The sequence below is a fragment of the Archocentrus centrarchus genome, chromosome 12 (assembly GCF_007364275.1).
Source record: "Archocentrus centrarchus isolate MPI-CPG fArcCen1 chromosome 12, fArcCen1, whole genome shotgun sequence".
Taxonomy (NCBI): Eukaryota; Metazoa; Chordata; class Actinopteri; order Cichliformes; family Cichlidae; genus Archocentrus; species Archocentrus centrarchus.
The window spans coordinates 178476-199709 of NC_044357.1; the positions used below are offsets into that span (position 1 = coordinate 178476).

The 21234-nt window shown below is 38.6% G+C and overlaps 1 protein-coding gene across 2 annotated transcripts; it reads left to right on the plus strand.

Moving 5' to 3' along the window:
- Positions 1-9243: 9243 nt before the first annotated feature.
- Positions 9244-18442, plus strand: psmb7 (proteasome 20S subunit beta 7). Of its 2 annotated transcripts, XM_030742588.1 has the most exons (9): positions 9244-9385; positions 10501-10594; positions 11533-11630; positions 11787-11927; positions 12087-12202; positions 14525-14583; positions 15365-15516; positions 17878-17904; positions 18172-18442. In XM_030742588.1, exons 1-9 carry the CDS (start codon positions 9324-9326, stop codon positions 18281-18283), a joined length of 861 nt encoding a protein of 286 aa, XP_030598448.1. In that variant the 5' UTR covers positions 9244-9323; the 3' UTR covers positions 18284-18442. The 2 variants fall into 2 exon arrangements, with proteins under 2 accessions (XP_030598448.1, XP_030598449.1); XM_030742589.1 differs by lacking the exon at positions 17878-17904.
- The last annotated feature ends 2792 nt before the right edge of the window (positions 18443-21234 follow it).

Here is a 21234-nt window from a genome sequence, read left to right on the forward strand (position 1 = left end):
GCTGTGATATCTGAGGTTAATGTTATTTTCCATGTTTATTGTTCTTTGCTTTAAAGATGAATTATAAATAATTTTGAATACATAATAAATGTATCTACTGCAACAAAATTAGAATTAAAGAAGCAATCTGCCATTTTGGAAAGAACTGTATGTTTGTTTTATTGGAGAAAAACGAACCCCTTAGGTAATCACAATTCCAAAATCTTGTACTGTAATTTAAATGCATTTGTTTTTCATTTGGTTGTGAAAAATAAACTACATGAGAAAGTTGATTTTATACAAGGACAAGTTGTATTTATTTCATGAGGATGAAACATGTGGAACATGCTGCAGCATTTTATCCAGATTTTGCATTGGGAAAGGAGTCTTTAAAATAACTGGAACAATCCTGTGAACAATAGCAGAGGCTTAACACTAGATGACACCAACACAATCACAGCAATATTCAGATTCTGTACTCAACTGCATAAAAGCACATTAGGGACTAAATGAAAATATATTCTCTTCAGGAACAGTATATGCATTACATTATTCTGGTGTATGATCAGTAAAAACAATAAAAACAGTAGCTTGATTTATGAAGTATCAATCTGCCTGGTACCAAAAAAAAAAAAAAAGAAGAAGAAGTTTTGACCTATATAACAACTTCCCACAGGATATTTGTTTTCTTGATGCACTTTATCTACCTCACATCCATGGAGGATGACACTGACATACACACTTTGGACCTAAAATAAGACAAAAAAAAAAAAAGTGTAAAGTGTAAATGATCATTTTCAAAACCTTATGTACAAATGTAGCAAACAACAAAGTTATATGCAACTATTTAATTTAAAATGCAAGCAATGCTTGAGGCGTTTTTTGCAAAATTATGTACAGAACAATAAGTTGTCATAATAAGATGCCACACAAATTATTTTTGGCAGATAACTATCAATTTTGCTTTCAGCGTTGTCAGTCCAACTTTTAGTTGCTGTTCAGCAACCAAATGCCTCAGTTCCCATATATTTTCTGATTGGCTGGTGTGTGTGTGTGTGTGTGTGTGGAGCACTTCTGTTAGCAAATATCCAATTTTTACCAATTTTTTAATCTTCCTTCACCAAAACCAAAGCAAACATAATGACAATATTCATGAAAAAGCATGGCATAAATTATTTATTATAAGTCCACTTTTACTTGGCCTATCAGCAAAAAAGAAAAAAAAACTGGTATAGTTTGATGTCTGCACTTTCAACACGAGCTGGCACAGAGACTCAGCAAGGCAGCATCCTTCTTCTATGTCATCTTAAATTGGTGATATCATTTGGACACACCGGCATACAGTTTTTTGGAACATTTTGTGTCAAATAATTTTTTATAGTGAAGTGATTTATGAGGGGTAATAAAAAAATTTTATGACATATCCATCTATCCATACATATTCTTCCACTTATACTTTTCAGTATGTGAACACCACACCATAAGGCGAGAGGTAGAATACACCCCGGACAGGTCACCAGTGTGTCACAGGGCCTGCCCAGAGAGACAACCATTCATACTCACATTCACACCTATGGCCAACTTAAAATCACCAATTAACCCCACTAACTGCATGTCTTTGGTCTGTGGGAGGAAGCCAGTGTACCTGACAGAACACATGCAGACACAGGGAGAATATGCAAACTACACACAACCAGATGGTGAATTTGAACCCAGGACCACCTTGCTGAGACAGAATAATAATAATGGATATGTTCAGAAATTTGATGTATTGCATAATTTATCATAAATGTGATTATGATACTGGTGTACACTTGCAGCCATAGAGAATGCTATAGAGCAGTTAAAAAATGAATCATGCAATCAAAATTCCTTACACTCCACATCTGGTGGTCTAGCAATTTTTAGCAATGTAATTAGTTCAACAACAACAAGGTGGAAATGCAGAACAAAATAGCAGCTGCAATTCATCACAGCCTACTGTACCATCACAAAGCAAATTAAACAAGTGTGCAGTGTTTAGTCCCTGTGGAACTGGTAAAGAGGTGCTGGAAAAAATGAAAAATCAAGTTATTCAAAAGAAAAGACATTTCTGTGCACTGTAAATAGTCCTGGCAATCATTTGTGTTTTGCTATTGATCTAGCGTACCTATTCTCCTCTTTTGACCCTTGGAGGTATATTTTAAACCTGTAATTACTGATCTTGGTTTTAAGGTGGACAGTGACTTTAAATTGGACAGCCAAATTTAGAGCTGTGGTTAAGTCCGGTTTTTATCATTTAAGGTAATTGGCAAAATTGACAACTTCCAGGCAGCACTTTGATACATGCTTATATTTCATCTTGTCTGGAATGCTGTAACTCGCTTTATGTGGGAGTTAGACGCAACTCTCATGTCTGCAGCTGGTTCAAAATGCTGCTGTGCGACTTTTGACAGGAGCTTCAAAGAGAGAGAGCATATAACCTCCGTCTTGGCTTCACCCAAATATTTACTGTTACCTGACTGTAGTGGAGTGGTAGAGGTGTTCTGATAATTACAATTCAGGGGCAGAATTGTTGATTTACTCGAGTTGATGGAGTAGTCTGATATAGATGAGAACTTATCTATAAGTGTGATCGTCTTCAGAAGAGAGGTTTATAAGTTACCATGGAAAGGTAATGCCTTATCAGCATAAAGGTGTATCTAATGGTCCGTATTTTCAGTCTGAATTCCTTTAATATCTGCATTTTGTTAGATTGCGGCTGCTAGTGGCTCAATGAATATAACAAAAAGCAAGGGGGAGAGTGGGCAGCCTTGCCTTGTGCACCTCTGCAGACTGAAGCTTTGGGCAGTAAGACTCTTTGTCCTAAGGCCTGCACATCAGCTGTATGGTATTTTGATCCAGTCTATGAAGGATGAACCAAATTCAAATTTGTGTAGAACTGCTAATAGAGTTTAATAGAATTTACAATTTACTGCATCAAATGCTTTCTCTTCATCTAAGACAGCTGTGGTTTCAAATTCATTAATGCAGTCTATTACATGTCTATGTATTATTGGCTGAGTGTACCCTTGATAAAAACCTATTTGGTCAGGATGTACTATGAATCGAGTGACTTTCTCTAATCTTCTGGCAAGGACTGTGCAGAAGACTGTCTACATTTTTGCCTGGTTTAACAGGCTAATAAGATAGAAATATTTATTGTCATTGCACAATGCAGAGAGATGTTAGCAGAGTCCATGTTTGGAGATCTGAGTAATCATTCTGAAAAACAAAAGAAAAAACGGTGGTGCTAGCATAGGCCAAAATTCTTTGTAAAACTATGCTGGAAACCCATCTGAACCTTGGGCTTTTTTATTTAGATAATGCTGTAAGGCTTCATGGAATCCAGACAATGAAAGAGTTGAATCCAGAGCCACAATCTGTCATTTAGTTTTGGTAGATTGGTATTGTTAAGAAATTATTTAATGGCAGCATCAGGTGGATTCATCTGTGATGACTATTAAGCTTCTTAAAAGTTTTGAAAATATTGATTTATTTGTTGTGGATCATGAGTAATGTTCCCAGTCGAGTCTTTAATAGAATAAACAGTTTACTGGAGGTCAAGGGAACATAGGTAATAAGGTGGTGTTGGTAGGTGTGGTGTTAAGGAGATAACGGAAGAAGGGTGGATGATAGTGGATTTTGCAAAAACAAATGGAAATAGCTTTGATGAACACATACTTCAAAAGGAGGTAGGTGACATATAAAAGTGGAGGAAAGTGCGCACAGGCAGACTATATGTTATGCAGAAGATGCAATCTGAATCTGAGACTACAAGGTGATGGCAGGGGAGAAAGTAGCAAGGCAGCATCATATGGTAGTCTGCATGTTTTTAAGAAATTCCTGCAATTTAACTAATTGATGTGCGTCATCTGGTTTCATGGATAGATAAAACTGGGTATCATCTCCAGAACAATGAAAATGTATGCAATGTTTTCTAGTAATGCTGCCTGAGAGAAATGTATAGTGTAGATAAAATTGGTCCTAGCACAGAACCCTGTAGAACTCCATAATTAACCTTAGTGTGTGAAGAAGACTCCCTATTTACATGAACAAATTGGAGTCTATTAGATAAATATGATTCGAACCACTGCAGTGCAGTACCTATGCATGCTCTGATCTCTGTAATAGAAAAAATTATTCAACATTGAACGCTGCACTGAAGTCTAACAGGAAAAGCACAGATATGAGTCCACTATCAGAAGCCATAAGAAGCAACCAGCAATAATGCTGTTTCTGTGCTGTGATGAATTCTGAAATCTGACTGAAACTCTTCAAATAAACGATTCCTTTGCGGATGATTAGTGAGCTGTTTTACAACTACTCTTTCAAGAATTTTGAGAGAAAAGGAAGGCTGGAGATTGGCAACCTGTACAGGGTGTACCCTGCCTCTTGCCCCATGTCAGCTGGGATAGGCTCCAGCCCCCCCAAACAGGATAAGCAGAAGAAGATGGATGGATGATCATATTTAAGATTGAAGCATTAATTAATGGTAGGACTTCTTTGAGCAGTATAGTAGCAATGGAGTCTAATAGACATGTTGATGGTGTTTTATATATATATATATATATATATATATATATATATATATATATATATATATATATATATATATACAGGGTATGTTGTGGGAGGGGGTGTAGGGTGCTTAATATGGTGCAAATAGCACAATGGCAATAGTACAGTCCCTAATCTCACCTCCACACTCCTGCCTTTCCTTCTCTCTCGCTTCCTCCTAGCATGCCTTGCCCCTCTCCTCTTCATCTGTCTTTGGCCAACAGTAGCAGCACTTTCACCTGGCACCATGTTTGCCAACATCATGTCAACTGTTGTTAACCTGGGCCTAGACCAGTCCACTATGGAAATCTCAATCTTGAGATTTTCAAGATTTTACACCAGATTCCCTTCCTGACACAACCCTCCCCATTTTTTCCAGGCTTGGAAACAGCACTAGAAGTGACTGGGTTGAGATTTGATGTTATTTTTTCTTTAATCCCCTTTCCTATTTGAACTATTTATTAACGGAGTAATAGCTCATTTAGAAATGTTTATTCCTATTTTTTATTAATCATTAAATTATAAAAATAATTTTATTTTTGTTTAAATAAATAAGACATTAAAAAGAATAGATTTTTTAAAATGAAATTACTAATGAATTGCTGCATTATTTCCATTTGACATCACTACCGATGAGTTTTCAAAACCTTGAAAATTTAAGTGGAAAAAACAAGGGGTTAGATTCACTACAGGTTAACCTGGAAAAGAAGCCCTTTGTTAAACTTCACAAACCATTTCTGAGGAATACATGTGATATGACACATGAAGCTTGTTTGCCAGTCCAAGATATTGTATTGGAACATGAAGTCATTGGATAATGAGAAAATAGACACACTTCCTGTTGATGAGCACATTAAACCTTTGTTATAAGTCACTGAGATCCCACTGATTACACCCTCAGCCACCTGTTTTATCCACCTGTTTTGATTAAGAGACTTAATCAACCTAATGCATTCACCATGTTGTGTGGAAGTGCTATCTGATCTTGTCCACCTCAGTTGAACCCATTCCCTGCTTGACCTTGACATCCAGCTGGTACTGAGTTGGTATCATCCCATCTGAGGATATATTATGGCAGCATGTTTAAAAATTCAATGCCAGGAGCCAAGAACTGACCTTCTGATTCGAGTGGGCAAATCTATTTATCAGAACGGATAGCTTCAATCAGTGTAAAAATATTTCATACTTGTGCTGAGCTAATCTGTGCAAGTGATGTCCCTGTGTTTCTTCCATTTTCTAATACTTGTGCCAACAGCTGTTGCCTTCTCACCAAGCTGCTTGCCTATTGTCCTATAGCCTATCCCAGCCTTTGAGAAAACAACTCAAAATTTCAAGTTACGGATGGTGATTTTTCTTTAGTGGTGATAACAAGAAATTTAAATAACAAGAGTGTATGCTGCTTAAGCAGAATCAGCTTCAGAATCAAACTTTATTGGCCAAGGTATGCTACGTATACAAAGAATTTGATTTTGGTTATAGGAGCTCACAGTGCACAGTATCAGACTTTCACATAAGACAAAATAAATAAGAAGTAAAATAAATAAACTATAACCTGCAATTACTACCTCACTCACTCAGGTAAACCTTTAAGCCTGTAGGTTTCTGCGTGTTCATTTATCGAACAGGAATGACACAAACAACGGAATAAGGAATCCAATTATTAAATTTAATAAAGCCATTTCAAACAGTTTTACAGATTAATCTGGATCAGGACTGCATGCCATGCGTGTGACATGAAGTGCTTGCAGATTCTAATTCAGCTTACAGTTTCATATAGTCACAGCTTATCTATCTTGGTTACATCATTATACAAAACAATATGTGGACAACAGAGAACGTCAACAACAGGGTGACCTCGACGTCTCCATTTCTATCATTGTGTAGTCTCCATCAGTGTGGTTCATTGTATAGTCAGAACACAAAGTTCATGATGACACAAAACATTATAAGCTTCTGTATTTTTAATCAGTTATGTTTATTTTCCATATAAATTTCTCAGGAAAGTAAATGTACATTAGGTGAGGGGACACCTATACCATGAAACTCATTTCCTTTACAAGCTTCAATATTTAAGCTCATTAGAATCGTACAAATTCTGTTTTTGCCTTATATGCTGTATTTCCATTTGCTTGTACATGTTTCAATAACTGGTTGCACCAGTTTCCCATTTGCTTAGCAAAATATAGAGAAATATGGGTTGACTCAAGACTTTTGCACTGTACTCTATATTTTAATAAATGCAACTCAGCAAAGTTTAATGGACATATTTTACAGTATTTTAGTGTGTGATAAGTGGTAGAGTTGAAATAAACTGAGAACAGATGACAGACAGATGCATTATAGATAGTGATATGAACGATTTTCTGTGTTTGTACCAGGGTTATAATAGTTTTGGATTTTACATTATCGTTTAGTTTTAGTTGGTTTTTACTTTTTTCTCTAATTCAGTTAGTTTTAATTAGTTTTCAGAGTGGTTTTGCTTTTGGTTTTCTTTTGGTCCTGGCTCTTTGTGCTCAGATTTTTTGGCTGCAAACATATTTGTCCGTTTTATTCACTTTCTTCATTCCCTCGTCCATCCCGACAGTTTTAGCAGTCTCCCTCCAGGAATTTGCTGACATTTGTGAGTCCTTATATTGTTTGTTCCTGACTGTTATTCTCTCACTGATAAAGTGGCCGGAAACGTACAAATACGGAACAGGTTCATCACAACATTGCGGCTCTCGAGGAGTAGTCACATTTCTCCGGAGGTGAACGCCAGATTATGTCGGTTCAGATTATGTCGGTTTCCATAACTGCCTTGTGTGCGCTTTTCAGGTGGACTTTGATGTTGGTGTTTTTTCCTCACTGAGACGTGTTCCATACATTTTTCATCATTCACAACAAGACACTCTTCTATCTGTATTATCGGACTCAAAGAAACTCCATATGTCGCTTTCTCAGCAGACCGCTGCCATTACTTCATGGACCGGCTCGGCGAGCGCAACACGCACGGACACCAGTGTTGCCAGATGTCGCGACAGAAACAAGCAACCAGCTCTATGAAAACAAGCCCAAAAGAAGCCCAACTGGCAACCCACAACATTGTGTAAAACTGAGTCCGAGTTTAAACAGTATAGCTCACTTCTTTGTTTTGTCTTATTGTGTTTTGGAGCAGTAAAACCCATGGTTCTTAGCCTCATAGAAGAGAAGGGTGCACAGTTTTTTTGTGTGTGTGCTTCTCTGTATCAGCATGTTGAACTAAATCAGCATGGTGAGCACATATTTCACACTTGCAAAATCTGGGGAATGCCTTTGGTACGTCTCCCATTAGGACCGCAGCTACTTTCAGAGGTGTATGCGGACACAATTTTTTTTTGGGGGGGGGGGGGCAGGAGGAGGGGAGGTGAAGGAGCACAGAGGTGCCTAATCAGCGCTGTTCATCTGTTACTGATCATTTCATATGCACAACTGTTAAATACAGAAAATGCCGACTAGAGAAATAATTTTGTCACATCGTTTTGGCGCAGCCCTCATGTGAGGCGCATATGCATTGCATATAGTGCATACCCACTTTTAGCGCCACTGTCATCTGAGCTCGGATCCATTCTGTAAGTGTGCTCTCTTTCTCCCACTCTTTGTTATATTTTTTCTATATTTTCCCCGCTTACTGGAGTTCATTCTTGCTCTGCCTCCTCACTCTGGGCTGTTATGAGTGTTTGTTTGGGTGTGCGCCCGGTCAACTTGTGCAGGAGCGATGAACAGGAAACGGGGGGTTGGAAGGGACAAACTACCTGCCACTCGTCTTTTGCTTTATTATAGAGCGCCGAGAGATAATCAAGGAGTTTCACTCGGAAAGAAAGTCAAGCCCAAATAAGCAACTCCACGTTCAAAAACAAGCCCAAAAAACCGCAACCCGCGACTCACGAGATTTGCAAGCGACTCTAGAAAAAAACAAGCCCAAAGTCGCTTATAATAAGCGGACTTGGCAACACTGACGGACACAGCTGCCCGACGGCGCTCCCATCTTAAACTCGGAGAGCGGAAAATGATCAGTCCACAAGGCTTTTAAATAAAATGACAAACAAGAAAAGGAAGGTCATTTTATCTATAATTTTAGTTAGTTTTAGTTAGTTTTTTAAACTCACAATACAGTTTTAGTTAGTTATCGTTTTTTCCTTTTAATTTTAGTTTTTATTTATTTCAGTTAACGACAATGTTTTTTCAATTTCAGTTTTCGTTATTTCGTTCGTTTTCGTTAACTATAATAACCCTGGTTTGTACTTGTGGCAGCTGTTGAATTTCTTCTGCTTGGGGGTTAATTATTGTAGCAAAACAATTTGTGTATCTCAATCTGCATGTGTGCACTTTGATCTGTGTTGAGATTTGTGTGAGCCTGTCCAGGAAGTGGTACAGAGCGTGGTCGGGATTATCCATGATAAATAGCAGTTTGTTCAGTGACTTCCTTTCCACCACAGCTTCAAATGTGTCCAATTTGCAGCCACTCACAGAATCAGCCATCTTGAGCAGTCTGCTGGTTTAACCAGAAGACTTCCCCAGAAGACCACATCAAAGTATAGCGTTGTTCTCACTGAAGGTGGAAAAAGAGGTGTTCAATGAGCAGATAGAATGTTGTTTTTCTTCGCTGCTGAAGGGAAAGCATTCGAAGCGTCACTCAACGCCGATGTTTCGCTTCACTGTCTTGAATACCGAAATTTGGCTGTCACACAAATGCAGCATCTCGACCCGCTTCCTTTACTTCCCGGAAATACAAATATTCAGTTACTAAGATGGCGACACTGACGGTGAGCCGAGCAGCTTTCGGGGGTTTCAGTTTCGAAAATTGCAAAAGGTGAGCATTTCTCCGAAATGAAAATCAGACCAGAGGAAATATCGCTTTGGATTTAATGGATGGTTTTATTTGTTTGTTTTAATTTAAACGCTGCATAGATTAGACGCCTTTTCGTTCGGCTTTCCCAGTGATGCTAACTAAGCGTCCATACAGTGACTCAGGCTTTTTCCCCATGCTAGTATTAACGATTCACACCTCGCTCATGTTTGAACACACGGGAGGTTTTGTTGTTTTTCACGTTTATTACTTATGTATTTGTTACTGCTGCAGTGAAGTTATTCAGTTTGGTAATGAGAGAGTGAACCTTGTTTTGTAAAATAAAGCATAGTCCCCGATCGTTTAGGGAGCCCAATCCCCTGCCAAGCCAAGCTAATCAGGTTATTATAGTTAACTAAAACTAGATGTGAACAGAAATTTAACTTAACTGAAATTAATATTTGAACCTAGACTAGAAAAGACGAAAACTATTCATTCATTCATCCATCCATTCTCTTCTGCTTATCCTGTTTAGGATCGCGGGGTGCGGGCAGCCTGTCGCAGGGAAAAGTAACTGAAACCATATTCCAAAGCTAACTAAGTTAACTAGGAAGTGTCCTCAGTTTTCGTTTTTCTTAGCTTGGCAAAATTTGGCAACCCAACAAGCATCAGAAGGCATTTGTACAAATGTTTAATGAGACTGAGATGTCCACACAACAAGAAAATCGAAAATAAAAATAGTTTTTCTGAATGTCTGAAATCATGTACTTGGCAAATACTGCACATGTGATAATGAAAAAAACTAACATCAAAACTAATAAAAATTGAACTGAATTTAAAATAAAACATCAAAAATTACAGTAACAACAGTAAAAATGAAAAGTAATGAAAAGTAAGGCAAGGTTATATAACTACAAATAAACCAACAAACCATATTATTGTATTGTTTTGAACTGGGAAACATGGGAGGCTACTCTTGGAATCTATTCCAAGAGTAAAAATATGGAACTTGATAGACTACATTTGACTGGAAACAGCTGTGCTTGTATAACTGGTCAATCAGCCTTGGTAGTGCCCCTTTTATATTGACGGCAGTTCATTATACATGTGTCTTTTTGTCGCAATATTTTTCTTTTCAGAAATGCAGTTTTGGAAAATGATGCTAACAAAGTGGGATGCAGCTTCCCTGCTGCTCGAAAAACAGGAACCACAATTTGTGGTGTTGTCTTCAAGGTAAGTGACCAAAACAAAGTTTCTTTACATTGGTCTGTTGGGATCTGAAATGTATGTGGTGAATATGGAGTTTTCAGGTGCTTGTGTGTGTGTGGGGTCACGTGAACTTTACTCCTTTTCTTTTTTTCTTTCTTTCTTTTTTTGCATACAATTTTTCAGATTTTCAGCACACTGGATTAGAAATCCAACAGTGGAGAGTTTTTCAGCGGATTTAAACAAAGTAGAGTATTACGGAAACTGTTTAGTAATTAGTTAATTAGAATGTAGTCTTTATGCAGAAGTAGTGTGAATACATTTTTTTTGCTGTTGACAGACTGTGACAGTGTTTTATTTTCACATGCATGTCATGTGTTCGTACAAGACATCTGATTAAATGCACTTTGAATTACTATAGTTATGCAACCATTTATACTATTGGAAAAATTCAGTCTCTGAAAGCTGAGAAATTGTGCTTCATGCCTAACATAGGGTTATTACAGTAATTGTTGCTGGAAGTCCGCAAATGGCAGCCCATCTTTTTTTAAGAATTATGTTACTGCTGTTTGTATTTAGGGTGCAAGACAGTTGTAACCCAATAAAAAAAAAAATCAACCTTATCCTGACTAATTCTCTGGAGCTTGAAAAAGGGCAACTGGACTTTTTGTTTCTTGGAGACATTTCATCTTTATCTAAAAGGCTTCTTTGGGAGGTGAAACATCTTCAAGATACAAAAAGAAGTCCAGTTGCCCTTTTACAAGCTTCAGAGACTACTATGATCTGGATGACTGAGAACCTACACAGACTTCTCCTGACTATCTCATACTGTAAGATTATACACTTGGGTTCAGAAATAATGAGAACAAAGTGTTATTTGCCTTTGCTAAACTGTACTAAAGTCAGGAGTGTTGCAGAGTGACATTTTACTTGGTTTTAATGATGTGTTCTGATTTCTTTTGAAGGATGGCGTTGTCCTTGGAGCTGACACAAGAGCCACTGAAGGAATGGTAGTGGCAGACAAGAACTGCTCCAAGATCCACTACATCTCCTCAAACATTTAGTAAGTAACAGGTGTTCCGCTTTTTGATTTATTTGTTTGCACTCACTACATACAACTCATACACACATCATGTTGAATTGCTGAATTCATATAATGGATTGAAGACAGAGGTTCTGTGACTCACACTAATTGTGCTGCAACTGTGGTGTTGTCCAGCTGTTGTGGGGCGGGAACAGCTGCAGACACAGAGATGACCACTCAGCTTATCTCCTCCAACCTGGAGTTGCACTCCCTCTCCACAGGCAGGCTGCCACGTGTTGCCACCGCCAACCGCATGCTCAAACAGATGTTGTTCAGGTATATGCTTCATTTTTTGTTGCAACATAATGCTGCTGTCTGCCAAAGAAAGTGAGAGAAATTGTATTGCAATTTTATATATAATATTCTAAATATTGTCTTGTTTTATAGTAGGTACAAAAAAAGGACAGTAAGAAAATGTGTGTTTGTTGTTTGTAGGTACCAGGGCTACATTGGTGCTGCTCTGGTCCTGGGTGGAGTAGACTGCAATGGCCCTCACCTTTACAGCATCTACCCTCATGGCTCCACTGACAAGTTGCCCTACGTTACCATGGGTCAGTGTCACACACACACTGAAATCCTACTGCTGCTACACGGTTTTCATGTATAAGCTACAGCTTTACATTCGATGGATTTGTGACGGACCAAGAATGTTTAACTGCTTTTGTTACAGTAAGGTTCTACCTAGGGCTGGGTGATGTGGACCAAACATCATGATATTGATATTTTTAGGTTGATGGTGATAAATGGTATATATCCTGGTATTTTCCTATCACAAGTGCTTTTACTAAAACAGACTGCCCAATATAAAATGCAAAAAAGTGTTAATTCAAAGGTCAGATTTAAAATCACTTGGTTTTTGTCAGGGAGCTCCTTTCAGGAGACTTGGTAAAAGTCTTTTCCATATTTCATTCTGCTATTTAAATTACCCAGTTTAACTGGGAAAATTATTTTCACTCAGTCGGGAATAATTTGGTGTATTTGAAGTGGGATTATATGAGGATCTAATCCTACACATGTAAGAATGAATATGGGTCCATGACCTTGTTCAAGTGCAGACAGAATCAATTCTTAGTCACTTTTCATGGTGGTTAATGAAAGCTTGGCACGGGAGGGATGTGTTCCTAATGTTATTTCAACATGCTGCTTTTATCCCTCTACTTTTCTAGCCCAGTGTTTTTTTTCCAGTGCAGCTCAGAGAATAGAGGAGCCTTCAGTCATTTCTGTATGTTCAGCAGTAAGCGGAAGCAGCAGGGAGGCTTTTCTTACCCGTCTATCAACTCTTAAGGATACATTTTTGAACATGGGTGTTGTAGTTTTTCATCCCAAGTCCGATTCACTTGGGTCCAAGTGACTTAAATTTTGTCATCACACAATGAGCATGAGACTCGAGCGACACCGATGTGCCTGCTTTTTTTTTTTTGTGACCACACAGAGTGGTCAATGGAGACTTTACCATGCATCAACTGTGTGTGTATATATACAAAAGCGTGTGTATATATACTGATCAGGCATGGACAAAAAATGTAATGTTAGTTCTAATAGAAATATGCCAGAATACACAGTGCAATGCAGTTTGTTGCATATGGCGCTGTATATCCGCAGACCAGTTAGGGTGCTCATGCTGATCTCTGTCCACCGCCAAAAGCACCAACAAGCGGTGCGTGAGCATCAGAACTGGCTCACAGAGCAATGGAAGAAGGTGGCCTGGTCTAATGAATCATGTTTTCTTTGACATCATGTGGATGGCTGGGTGTGTGTTTATCACTTATTTAGGAAACACTTGGCACCAGGATGCACTATGCTAAGAAGGCAAGCTGGCAGAGGCAGTTTGAAGCTTTGGGCAATGTTCTGCTTGGAAACTTTGGGTCCTCCCAGCAATGTGGATATTATTTTGACACATGCCACTTACGTAAGCACTGTTGCAGACCATGTACACCCTTTCATGAAAACTGTATTCCCTGATGGCTGTGGCCTCTTTCAGCAGGATAATGCTCCCTGCCACAAAGCAAGGAACGGTTTGAAGAGCACGATCCCTACATCCCTAGATCTCAATCAAATTGAACATCTGTGGGATGTGCTGAACAAACAACTCAACTTACAGGAACTAAAGGATCCGTTACTAACATCTTGTTGCCAAATATCACAGCACACCTTCAGGTGTCTAGTGGAGTCCATGCCTCAACATATCAGGTTGTTTTGGAGGCAAAAGGGGACCAACAAAATTTTTAAAAGGTGATCATTATGTTATGCCTGATCGGTGTAAACACAGTCTATGTGGAATTTAACATTACTTGCTGGATGACACTGTGGGCTATGGGATTCAGAGGAAGACTGCAGAAACTATTTAAGGCTGAATAAACTTCAGCCGCAAGGTTCCAGGGGTTAAAAATATGAAGCAGTAAGATCAAGGATTGGCATGGTTTTTATCATGAACCATTTTATGTCCTAATATTAGAAAGCATATTTTTGGTAGAAGGATGCCTGACTTAAATGTATTACTACCACTGACCCAGCCCTACAACTTTACAAGGTAATTTTCAAATATGCCAAGTTCATACTAACTGAAGGTTGAGATTTGGCCACAGTCTTTTTCCAATGAGATGCATAAGTATTTGGATAATGATTTTTCTAATTTCTCTGCCACAATGGATTTGAAGTGAGGCAGTCAAGATGTGATCAGAGTACATGTTTTGAACCTGAATTCAAGATGCTGGAAAAATAAATTTGCATTACATTCTCACTATGTATAGATCAAGAATTACTTTGCTGGTAACTGGAGATGATAGTCATGGTGGTAATGTGTTTGCATGTATTCTGATTCAGCTGCACTATGGCTGTTACCACATTGGTAATCCACATTTTCATCCCTACAGGTTCTGGGTCCCTAGCTGCCATGGCAGTGTTTGAGGACCGCTACAAGCCTGACATGGAGGTGATTCTGATTTAGCGTTTGTCTGTCTGTCCATTAGCAGAATAATTTGGAAAATTATTAATGGATTTTGATGAAAATTTCTGGAGTGCTGATCCAGATCATGATCTGGTTCCGGGAATTTTAAAAAAATTATTCTTTACCACTGTGAGATAGGAACAGTATTTGCATCTAACGTCACAAGGATTTGATCCAAAACTGATGAAACTTTGTGAAAATATTCTTTGAGGGCCCAAGAACATATGATTGAATTTTTAAGGTCAAGATCACCAAAATTTAAAAAAAAATTTAAAGATTTTTTCCTCTAATGGTTAAGATGTTAAAAATGTGTTTTTAAAATTTATATTTTTATGAAATTCATGAAATCATTACTACTTTGAGCTAAAGGAATACAAGGCAGAGCTCTCACTCTGTCTCAGCCTGACTATAGTGCTGAAAAGAGCATGTTTGTGAATTATACCAGGGATTCAAACCTCTCTGATTTGTTACTTTCTTTTTTCAGACAAACTATCCAGAGTCGTATGCAGTAAAATTATGAAATTATTGACTGGCTTCTGTGAGGGCACAAGTAGCTTATCTACATTGTGTTGGCATGTCATTAAAGAAAAAAAAGCACTTTGTAAAATTTTGTTAAATCACTTTAAAATAGACATTTACTGTAATGACATCTTTCCCCAGTGCAGTGCAGTCCATTCTAAAATTCAAAGTTATTAAGAAATGGTCAGAACACACAAACAATATACTGACCTGCATAGTCTGATCTTGTGATGTTGTTTTCTCAAAGGAGGAGGAGGCCATGCAGCTTGTGCGTGATGCCATTGCTTCAGGCATCTTTAATGACTTGGGCTCTGGCAGCAACATCGACCTGTGTGTCATCACCAAGACCAAGGTGAACTACATCAGACCCCATGATGAGGCCAACAGTAAAGGAATCAGGTGAGAACTATATCCGTGGTGCTTAAGAAACTGCAGTTCAGTTTCTGAATTTCATACATTTTAATTTCCTAAGATTGGTACCATGCTGAGATGACTAACCCTGAGCTGATGGAAACCGACTTTTCAGTCTGAGAAACTGAGATCACTGAATTTGTAGCTGTGCTGTGGTGGCAGGCTTTCAGTTAAATTACAGATTCTTCCTCACTTCCTGCTGACCCTGAAGGACACAAAGTTTATATTCCTCACGTCAAAGCTCATTAATGTCATGTTATAGTAGAAGTAAACCAGAAGTGAACATAATTGTAACAAAGGTGGAGTGCTAAGTTGTCAGCTGATGGTAGCAGTTTGCATCTACAGATGAGGACAGAATAAAAGATAATAAATAAAAGTATTTAAGTGCTGCTAAACAAAGCCAGGAATTTTTAACACAGCTTTTCCAAACATCCTAGTTTTATTATGGAAGCTTAGATTATCTTACTTTGCACACACAAATCACAAATAAAATTATTTCACAAAAATCAAAAACCAGGTCAAAATTATAATTGCTGATGCCGGTAGTCAATTGTGTATCATTTTTGCTGGATAACAGCCTGCAGGTCTTGGTTGTAGTTTTCAAGTCTACAAGTCTGTAGTTTACAAGTCTCTCACACATGTCCTAAGTAATCCCAGCCCAAGCTCCTCCAGATTTAGTCCTGTCTTCAGCTCACCCCACAGATTTTCATGGGATTCAAGTCAGGGCTTTGTACAGGCCAGTCAGTAACATTGATTCTGGTCTTCTGGAGGTAGTTCTTCACCAGGAGTGACATATGTTTTGGGTCGTTAACATGTTGGAAGACAAAGCAGCGACCCAGACCCAGTTTTGCTGCTGACTGCTTGAGGGTTTCTTTCAAAATCTTCACATTTCCTTCTTTCTGCATGATTCTGTCCACTTTGACAAGATTCCCAGTTCCAGATGCACTGAAGCATCCCCACAGCATAATACTTCCACCACTGTGTTTCACTGTGGGGGAGAGCGTTCTTTGGGTTGTACACCTCTAACTTCTTTCTCCAAACATAAGCAGCATCTCTAATTTTGTCTCATCTGACCAAAGGACGTGCTTTCTGTATACATAATCTTTGTTCTTAGCCTACTTCAGTCTGGCCTAAAGGTGTCTCTTCTGCAGAAGTTGAGTTTTTATTGGTCTGAAACCTCACAGTCCATTCCTTTGCAGGGTTCTAGTTATTGTCTTCCCATTTTGGCTAAGTCATTCACTGGTGTCTTGGCAGGCAGTTCTGGGGTCTTTAGATACATCTATCACCAGTTTTCTTTCCAGTCTTTGAAATATTTTGTTTCCTATCTCTGCCAGGCTTGTTGTATACTGTGTGGCTCTCTTTGAATTTCTTGATGACATTTGTCACTCCAGTTTTTGACTCTTAGAAATGCTGTGTTAACTTTAAATATCTCTTGCTTTGTGAGTATCAACAATGATCTTTCTGATCTTAATTGTTTTTCTTCTTTTTTTTGGACATGATGCTTTGTCATATATATATATATATATAAAATTCCATATTGTGTGCAAATAGAAATAATTTATGCTTTTTAAAGAAAACTAGTATGTTTAAAAATGCTACGTTGAAAACCCCGTGCAACTTTAGAGGGCAGTGTCGAACCTCACATTCAAATATTACACACAGAGGATCCTTCTTTAGCTAACCATGTGCATTCTTCTCCTTTTTTTGTGTGTAGCTTAGTTCCCTCTTATGAGGCAGCTCTCAAGTCATCAAGCATTTCCCTGCATAGTCACTTCTAATGCTATGGTCTCTGCTTGAACCTGATACACTTTGTGGTTATTTGGGGGGGGGGGGGGGGGGGGGGGTTGTTTTTTATTTGTCACCTTATTTATATTCACTGTTACCAAGTCAGACGATAAAAGTTTTTTCGGAATCTTTGGAAAGATTCCATCTGAACTATTATTTTATTCCTGAATAAAAGTTTGCCTGCCTGTTATTACCCCAGTCCTGTAGTGAGCTGTAATTTTCAGGTGAACACAGGTGAAAGATACCTGGCAAACTGTTGTGGAGCTAAAAGAAATTAACATTTTGGGGATTTTCAGCTCAGAGTTGAGGTTCTTGTCACAAAGTCCACATTGAACACTTAAATACAGCTGCCTGTGTAGGCCAGAAGCAGCAGCTACTCTCCCAAGTCAAATGAATTGTTTGTAAAGAACAGTGAAAGTTCAGTACCTATAATTAAGACACGAGTCACATTTGTGCATTCTGCCATCACATGATCACAAAGCATGTTTGTGTTAAATGCATGGACACATGATGCATGTGCAGCACTTGATCAGTCACTGACTTGTTATCTTGTTTTGCTTGAAGAGTCAATGAGCTTGAGGCCTTGCAGCTGTGAGTATACAGAGAACGCTTTTTTCAATAGAGTCCAGACCCAACAGCCCGTCCCATTCACTTGATTGGAGTACTAACCAGCTTTTTGAGTCCACTGGACCTGCTTAGTGTGACTTTGCCTAACTTATGTGCATGGCAGTGTGTTTTAAATGAAGTGGCATGGTGTGTTGTTAGATGAAATGTGCAGTAAATGAGCCCCAGCAAAGATTTTGTACAGGTAACTGATGAACTCTGGATTTTAATCAAACTCCATGTGTCTCTCTGCAGAACTGGTGACTACAAGTACAAAAGAGGAACTACAGGTGTGCTAATGAAGGCTGTAACTCCCCTGGACCTGGAGCTGTTGGAGGAGTCTGTACAGACTATGGACACCTCCTAAAATACAATGATGTGGCTCAATGTCCTGAGAATGCCTGATAGAACTGGCATGTTTTTTCCATTTTTGAAAAAAAACTTTAGTTTATTCCTGGTGTTGTTCCTGGCCCTGTCTAAATTTGAGCAATAAATAAAATGGACTCAAAGGATCCACTTAAAGCTGTTTACTGTCTTAAATGAGTAACTGGTCTAAATTGTTGAGAGATGAACATTGGTCACTGTGTATTTACATTCTGGAAGCATGCTTTTTTTTCCAATTCAATTTAATTATATAGTATCAGTTTAAATGGACTAGTTCTTATATAGCGATTTTCTACTCTAACGAAGCACTCAGACTTATACAACACGTTTACCCATTCACGTCCATTCATACAAGCACTTCCATGTGTAACTAAGCTAAGTGCTTTTATTCTCTAACATTCACACACATTCATACTCCGACACTTGCGTCGGAGAGCAACTTGGCGTTCAGTATCTTGCTCAAGGATACTTTGGCATGCAGCCCGGAGCAGCCAGGAATCGAACCTGCTCTACCTCCTGAGCCACAGCAATCCCAACAGTTTACAACAGCTTCTTGTCTTAGTGTGCTTTATGTAGTAAGGAAAAGCCCTTGGCAAGGGTGTGAAGGTAGAACTCCTTGCAGGACCACTCTTAGGGAGAGTTAGCCATCTACCCCAAGTGACTGGAGGGTGAAAGAGAAGCAGGGGCATTTCCACATTTTTTTTTTTTTTTTTTTTTTTTTTTATTAAATGGGGTGAGACAGGTATGATCAAGAAGAAATCAAGGGGCCAACAGGAAATGGGGCCTTTAGAAGTCATAATATTTAATTAGAAGTAAAATCGGTATAGAAAATTGACAAAACACTGGGTTGTAGCCTAGGACACAGGCTACAACCCAGTGTCCTAGTATGTGTATATATATATATATATATATATATATATATATATATATATATATATATATATATATAGCTGCATTTCTACTAGTACCTACTCAGCTTTACTTGGCATGTTTTGTAGGCTTTTCCCATTAGGTCCTGGTACCAGGTACTTTTTTAGTATCCACTCACCTGGGGTTCCAAGCAATCCAAAAATGTGACATCAAAGAATAGCATGCCATTGATTGGCCAGGGAGTGTCATCACTAGCTGAGTCGTGAGAGTCCTTCACTGGAATCAACCGCACCATTTTTTAAAAACTTGACAGTAAGAAACTGAAGGCACACAAACCAACACCATGGTTGAATGAGGAGGTGCAGACATTTCTGTGCCTGGTGAGATGAGAGAATCCAGAGGGAGCTAGACGGAGCAACGAGAAATGAGAAAGTTTATCATTAGGTCTCCGAGCTAATGGCTGCTCATGGGTACCATCGCACAACACAGCAGTGTAGACGTGTTTGAGTCGCATACAAATTACGTCGAGACTACTGCACGAGTTGCTATATTGACTCCACCTACATTGAGGTGGTACGCAGTTGTAATGGAAACGAAACAAGAGCGTGTCGAGTCGAGCCACGCTGTGTAGGTACTAGTGGAATAGAGGCATATGATTCCTTACATGGAGAGTGGTGCTGCACAAGACATTAAATATAATTTTGTGTTGGGTCATTGTTTTTTCATTATCTTTAACTTTAGTAAAAGTAATAATCCTTTTTAAGTAGCTTCAGAGTGCACAAAGTCTATAATCAAAATATATTTAAAATATCTAAAGTATGGAGTATTCATTATGTACAATGGTGTTGTTAGAAACAGCCCTGAAGAGAAGTGAGAAAAAAAAAAAAGCATATAGAGATCATCCATTTTCTACTGCTTGTCCAGGTAACAGGTGCAGCAGTCTCCCTCTCCCTGGCTGCCAACTCTAGCTCTTCCAGGGGAACACCAAGGCCAGCTGAGAGATTTAATCTCTTGGCCCAGGTCTGCCCTGGGGCTTCTTCCTGGTGGGACACGCCCAGAAAACTTCACCAAGGCCACACCCGATCGCATCGATACCAAAATTTGCAGTATCGCACACCGCTACTGTTCACTTGGTGGCATTCTTGAATGAAGAATTGGTGGGGTTTTCCCCATGAGAAGTATTCCATTTTGTCATCATCCCCAACAAAAAACTTGCTTCTATCCATCTCACAATCATACTCAGTGAAATCCCATATTGTACTCTGCTGCTTTCTCCCAACTTTTACTGCTGCCATTATTTTGCAGACTGGTGTGGTGAGCACACACACAAACACAGTGAGGTGCCATATGGTGCCCCCAGCTAAAACTGCTAAAGTGGGAAAAAATTATTTATAATCCAATCCAAGGCTTTTAAATAAACTGACAACAAAGGGCATTTTATCAATCCTTTCAGTTTGTGTTAGTTAGATTTGCAAACCCACAATATAGTTTCAGTTAACATTTTCCTTCAATGACCATTTGGGATGGCTGTAGCTCAGGAGGTAGAGCAGGTCACCTACTGATTGGAAGGTCAGCGGTTCAATTCCTGGCTACTCCAGGCTGCATGCCAATGTATCCTTGGGCAAGATACTTAACCCCAAGTTGTTAGATAATTAAAGTACTTTGCTTAGTCAATCATGGAAGTGCTTGTCAATGGGTGTGCATGGGTAAATGTAAACATGAGTGCTCAGACTGAGTAGAAAAGCACTATATAAGAACTAGTCCATTTACCATTTTTATTTATTTCAGTTAACGAAGATGTTTTCAATTTCAGTTTTCATTATTTAATTCATTTTTGTTAACAGTAATATCTTTGGTAATCATGGCCAACAGCTGTAAGCATGGGAAGAATTGTTAAATGTTCAGTTTCTATGCCACATGTCAGCACAAGTGTGATTAAAACCATGAGTGGACTATACAGTGTTGAGGCTGTTATTTTCAAGATATTTCATTTTCAGTTAAAAGCCTCAAAGATCAGACAAAAACTAGTATGAAAGACAGCTGCTATGCAGCTGCCTCAGCCTG

Bases quoted from the DNA above. Each gene is read 5' to 3' on its own strand.
- psmb7 (XM_030742588.1), top strand. From the start codon at position 9,324: ATGGCGACACTGACGGTGAGCCGAGCAGCTTTCGGGGGTTTCAGTTTC. The intron at 11,928-12,086 runs GTATATGCTTCA...TGTTGTTTGTAG, and splicing joins CTCAAACAGATGTTGTTCAG to GTACCAGGGCTACATTGGTG. The intron at 12,203-14,524 runs GTCAGTGTCACA...TCATCCCTACAG, and splicing joins GTTGCCCTACGTTACCATGG to GTTCTGGGTCCCTAGCTGCC.